At 42.9% G+C, this 6,073-nt stretch overlaps 1 protein-coding gene across 25 annotated transcripts in view; it reads right to left on the minus strand.

Moving 5' to 3' along the window:
- NEB (nebulin) overlaps window positions 1–2,903 on the minus strand; it is a 92,140-nt gene extending 89,237 nt beyond the window's left edge. For all 25 annotated transcript variants that reach the window (XM_041404800.1, XM_041404991.1, XM_041404982.1 and 22 more), the window contains exons 1-3: window positions 2,789–2,903; window positions 1,971–2,080; window positions 1,426–1,491 (exon numbers count right to left, since the gene is read on the minus strand). In XM_041404800.1, coding sequence (XP_041260734.1) covers window positions 1,426–1,458 — 33 coding nt within the window. In that variant the 5' untranslated portion in view covers window positions 1,459–1,491; window positions 1,971–2,080; window positions 2,789–2,903. The remainder of the gene's footprint in view (window positions 1–1,425; window positions 1,492–1,970; window positions 2,081–2,788) is intronic.
- Between the last annotated feature and the right edge of the window lie 3,170 nt (window positions 2,904–6,073).

Genomic DNA, 6,073 nt, shown 5'->3' on the forward strand with positions numbered 1-6,073 from the left:
AAAGCAGTGCCTCGTCAGCCCAAGGGATGTGATTACAGCAAGGTGGTCATTGAAATTTAAAAACAAAGGATGAAATGGGGCTGTGTGAACAAAAAGCCCAAAATACCATAACTCCTGCTGGAATAAATGAACAATGAGAGCAAATAAATATCCATTACAATGCACACAAATGCACAGGAAACATAAAGGCGATTACAAGTAACGTGAGAATAAGAAATTTAATGAAGAGTTGATCTCATTGTAGCTACATAGTAAAATGTCTTTAAAATCGACTTTATGAGTGCTAACGCCTATTTTGCAAAATGCATTTAACTACTCAGACTGGCAAATCATTTGGCTTTACTTCATTCACTATTTGAAATATATAAAGCTGGCAATGCCCTCACACCACCTGAAATCAACAGCGCACTGAACACAGTGTGGTGGCAACGAGTTGTAAGCTGTTCACATTTATACCCTTCTTCTTTTCCTCAAACACTGAGTGATTTTTTACAAGACTTTGTGTATTTCATAGCACTTACGTCAATTTCTGAGTAGTAGCAATGCAACAAGACCACTCTGTTAATTTCGTGTACTGTTTCAATAGCAAAGTTGTTGTTCCCGTGGCTCTAGCTGTGGGTTGCCCAGTTCCTGGGGAATTTTTTATTCAGTTTCCTGAGTTTAAATGACCTACTGGTGAATTAATGGAGATGGAACCACAGAATTACAGAATGCCCTGGGTTGGAAGGGACCTTAAAGATCCTCTATTCCATGGGCAGGGATACCTCCCACTATCCTGGATTGCTCCAGCCTGGCCTTGGACACTGCCAGGGATCCAGAGGCAGCCACAGCTTCTCTGGGCAACCTCATGCCACGGCCTCCCCACCTCCACAGGGAAGGATTTCCTCCTGATGCCTAATTTAAATCTACCCGCTGTCAGTTTAAAGTCCTCCTCCCTTGTCCTGTCACTTAAGCCTGGCTCCATCTCTGCAATGTCTCAGGCTAAATTGGTTCGTGGTCCCCTGGTGGCACAAAGCTGCTGCATTTCTGCAGAGGCAGGGCTAGAAAGGGGCTTCCAAAGCCATCTTCTCCAGCATGGATTGGGTGACAGAGGGCAAGCCAGGAGAGAAAAGAGCTGGCCCGGTGCATCTATAATTACGCAGGGAGTAATCAGAAAACCTCGCACTGTGAGTGTGGGATGGTTCCAGTCCTTGTTTAAACTGAGAAACTATGACAGGAACCAGGAGACTTTGCTCCTCCGAGAGCAACTGTTGTTGTTGTTGTTGTTGTTTTAGTGTAAGCACCATTTAATAGATATCCAATCATCCCTAATCTTCTGAGAGCAAACAGCAGCCTCTGCTCCTGAGCAGCATCTCAGTAAGGTGATTAATGTATTCAGTCACAAGGCAGGAAACAAACATTTCCACTCTCACGTTTTCTTCTTACCTCCACAACTTCCTCATATTCTTCTTCCTCCATTCTGAGGGTTTGCTTCTGTCTCTCCCCCACTCACTGGTCACAGCAGGTGAAAATGTGAATAAACAGTATTAGCCCATGACTGAAAGTACCATGAGAAGTCAAGCTCATAAAGCTCATAAAGTATTTGGGGTGATGGTTAATAACTAGTCAGACCCTAAATAAAGTTGGGATCTGGCATTACTTGGACTGTTATGGAAAAATACTGGATTAAGTTTCAAACATACTGATATAAATTACAATTCTGGACAAATACCTCATTCCAGTTATAGCACCAATATCAAATGAAAATAAAATAAAATAAAAGAGATAAAGAAGAGATCTCTTGAAACATGATGTGTTATTTTCATTACCACAGAATTATTTGAAGTGTTTTTCTTTACTCTGTGACTCTTCTACATTATTTCATTATATCATTCAAGCTCCTGTTTGAGTGGGAGATTTATATTCTACTATATTCATTCATAAGAAAGAACATAATGTAGAAAAATATTTTAAATATTTTTTTAAGTGACCTTAGGTTAATGAGGCAATTTCTTTCTTCCCAGCATCAGCCTACAGAGATGCTCTGGGGTTGTTTTTTTTTTTAAGCTCTCGTGGGCTTTTTCTCTCTGTTTCTTCAGACCTGGAAAAGATGAAAATCCATAGAGTTGGCTGAAGTACAAAGCAGAGATTAGTGTCAGACCCTTTGAACTAATTAATTAACACACTGATTTTGCTGTGAGGCAAAGCTACAATTTTCCACCAAGGTCTGCAGCCCTGTTTCTAATGTTGGGAGGGGATGAGGCTTTGGAACAGCTGCTCCTGAGTCCAGGGATATTTGCCGTGTAAACTAATCCTGCCAACTGACGGGGCACTTGGGTTGAGCTGGCTAAACTGCAATTCCTTCTGAGGCAAGGGAAGTCAAGTCATGCAGGTTAAATATAGGAACACGGAATACTGGCCCTTTTTAGTCCCAACAGGCTGAGAAAAATGCCCAAAAATTAATTGGGAAAACCATGTTGTATTCTATTAAAATAAATTAAGAATTACTCAAATAACGAGGGACAAGTCGCATGAAGCAGTAGGCAGAGCTGTATGAGTAAACTCAAGAAGTGGGGTTTGCTTATAAACACAACCTCTTCAACCTGTCACTGTTACAACCTTCAGCCACACTTCCAAACCCCATTCCAGGTCTTTTCCTCCTCCTCCAACCCGCAGCCAGTTATTCAGCAGAAAAACTGACTTCCATGGGCAAAAAACAACAAGCATTCCCAAAAAACTACAGAATGGGGAAACAGCTCAAGATCCTCTTGTAAGGAAAAGAAGTGAATTGCATTTAAAATGTCCTTACCAGCGACATCCAGTAAATATCCTTTGGAGCAAAGGCTCTCCAGTCTTCCCTCCTGAGCAGCACTGGGTGAGAGCGAGGGGCTTTGGTGGCTCCGGGTGACGTGTGTGGCCCACACAGCCAATCTGGCTCCAGCCCACTCAAGTTTCAGCCCTAAATATATTCAGTGACCCCGAGGGAGGGCACCTGTTCTCAGCAGCATCAGGGAGAGGGAGCTGGGCACCTCCGTGCTCCTCAGGGAACCCAAAACACACCAGAGCTCACCAGGGGTCGGTGAGATGGAGCCCCAGGCAAAACCAAGGCAGTGCTCCAATGGAAAAAACATAATTAGCAGAGTTGATAAAAACATTGAATTTCGGTTGATGGAGGCAATTTCATTCCTGTGATGTGCCTGAATAAGCACCATCCAAATTCAAGAATCTCTGCACTTGAGGAGTCCACACTGCAAACTAAATTTTAGTATAAACAGGTCTTTAATTTCACCCTGTAAGTACACCTGAAGTGCTTTCTCACCTTGATGCAAATTGTGTGTCAATGTTTTTAGCACTTGTGAAAATGAAATTAGCTGAACACGCAGACCCAGGAACATGTGAAAAGCGACTGTTTGCAGGGAAGGAACCCAACAAAGAGCCAGCATCCCTGGTGAAGGAAGTCCAGGAGGAGTTGATAAACAGATTAAGTGACAGGGGAGCAACCCTGGTATTTTGGAAGGTCAGGAATGCCGTGATGTATGGAGCAGAACCAGGGTGATGATAACAGACGTGACTTCTTAGGGGATGACTCGGCTGACAAATAGAGTTGACTTTTGTTCTTCAAGGAGGTGCATTCAAAAGCCAATATCAACAATGATTCCTTTCCATGTGCTAGATTACATCATTCAATAAATGATTGTCAAGAGCCCTTGAGAGACATCTTTTTCTTTAACTCTTTCCAGAAGTTCATATTTATATCCAAATGAAATATCATATGTCATTCGTTTCTGCCAAGTATTTTAGACTCTGCGCAGAGCTGCAGACCCTCCCTGCCTCCTTTGGCCAAGCTGTTTTCAATTACTCTGCATTTTGCTTTACTAGGCAGTCCTTCCCCTTTTAATCTGATTTCTGTTTATTTAAATTTCTTAACCTCTTTTGAAATTGTCTAGAAATTAGCGCAGCGTGTTGTTGGAGTCTCTGGAGAGCAACCTCAACGTAACCTGCTGCTCTCTGCTCCTGATCCTCCAGGTGTGCACTCCAGAAATAACTCACAGGCCCCTTTTCCTCCCAAGAGCTGCTTCTCAATAAATTGGATGCCAAACGTGACAACTTCATCATCAATAACAAACCTTAATGGAGTGAAGGGCCAGCTTTCCTTATTGAACGTGTAATTCATTATTGTCATTCCAGCTCAATCCTGGAAGTTCCTGCAAAGAATTTCTCCCTCAGTGGTGATCTGCAAGCCCTGCGTTACTGGAACATCACCTTCAGACCATTTTACACTGCTGTTAGATGTTCTAAACATCTTGTTTAGAAAGACACTAAACAAGGCTGGCATTACACGCAGGACAGCAGCACCGCTTTTTCTGCCACTGAAATGCAGCTGTCTTTAGTGTGGCAGATCTTCAGCAGCACAGCTCAGGGCTGGAAAAAAGCATGGAGTAACCCATGGAAATTACAGAAGGGGGCTGAGAACAAAAGGATTATTGGTGAAATGAAAAGTCAGGCTGAACGTAAAGAGGGGAGGAGGGTGCTGTTGGGTCACTTGAGAAAGTATTTCAATTCCTGTGTTTTGTGGCTTTGCTCCTTCAGCTCCAAATCTCAAGGGGCAGCTCTGAGAAAACTATGGCCATTGTGTGGGCAAGGAGAATCTCAGGATCCCTGAGGCTGGAAAATCCCTCCCAGCCCATGGAGTCCCAGCTGTGCCCATCCCCACCCTGTCCCCAGCCCAGAGCACTGAGTGCCACCTCCAGGAATTCCTGGGACACCTCCAGGGATGGGCACTGCAAACCTCCCTGTTCCAAACATGTGTGAGGTAAAGGGAATACTAGGGGTTGATATTCCTTTTTACTTTTAAATTGCTTTGTTGTGAAAATTTATGTCTGACTCTGATTTTTGACTGAATAGTCACAAAACCATAGAATCATTAAGGCTGGAAAAGGCCTCCAAGATCATCAAGTCCAGCTTTTGACTTTGTTGTGAAAATACTTGACTTTCTAGGGGACAAATATTTCAAAAGCATTAACTGTGCCCTAGGTGGAGCCTGGCAGCTCTGCCCCAGGTTAACACACCGGCCAGATTTATCCATGGCACATAAATGAGCACGTGCTCAGCAGTTCTGAGCTAAAGACAGCAAGCTGCAAAACTACTCAGGCAGAAGAAGAGGTTGTTTTGCATTTCAGTCACAGAGATTTAAAGCAAAAAATATTTTCTTGTGCTCAACATATTTAAATATTGAGTTCAGTTAGTCCTGCTTATCCAACAGGAGCCACTCAGGGCATGATGGATAAATGTCCTGACATCCCAGGTGCTATATTTAACCTCCTGACATACCTGGACTTAACAAACGCTGTATCATTGGAAAAGGACATTTAAATATGTATTTGTGCCACCGTTTTTATTTTTAATCTACCACCAGTGAGTTCCTTCTCATTCTTTTCACCATTCCCCACAGCAAGGCTCCTCTGCCCCAGCACCTTTTGGTTTAATGCATAGAAATGCTGTGGAAAGAATTTTTACCAAAAAAAAAAAAAATTTAAGGTTTGGTTGGACAAATGCAAAGGATAGTCTCCAAATTAAATATCCATCTATTTGTCCAACCCCTCTGTTTTTACAGCTGGCCAATCTTTTTTCTTCTGGATGAAACCAGGCTAAGAGCACAGGCCTTGTCAGGGATTGCCTCTTGCCTTACAAACAAAAAGGTTTTTAGGAAAGAATACATGCTCTAACAAGAATTCCACTTTTACTTCAGAGCTGCTCATCCTGTTTCTCAGAGTACTAATAGAAAGTGTTAGATCACACCAAATAATATTCTTGGGGGCAGTGAATCAGGGTGCTGTGAGTAGATCTCTCCAGTGTCTTGTCTTCAGGTTTATTTTTGATGCTGGTGGGCTGACATGGGGTGAGCAGCAGCACCACAGGGTAGTGTGGCTGTGCTCACGGTGCTGCTGTGACTCAAAAAGATTTTGCTGGAACAGGAGGAATAAAGGAACATTGATATGATTGATATGGAACCAAAATTCATTTTATGCTTCCCAATGTTCCTGGACAGAGAAGGAACTGTGGCCTCACCAATCAAATTGTTTGGGTATAGGCC

Source organism: Onychostruthus taczanowskii, unplaced genomic scaffold, assembly GCF_017590055.1.
Source record: "Onychostruthus taczanowskii isolate IOZ18803 unplaced genomic scaffold, ASM1759005v1 scaffold10, whole genome shotgun sequence".
In the NCBI taxonomy this organism is placed as follows: domain Eukaryota; kingdom Metazoa; phylum Chordata; class Aves; order Passeriformes; family Passeridae; genus Onychostruthus; species Onychostruthus taczanowskii.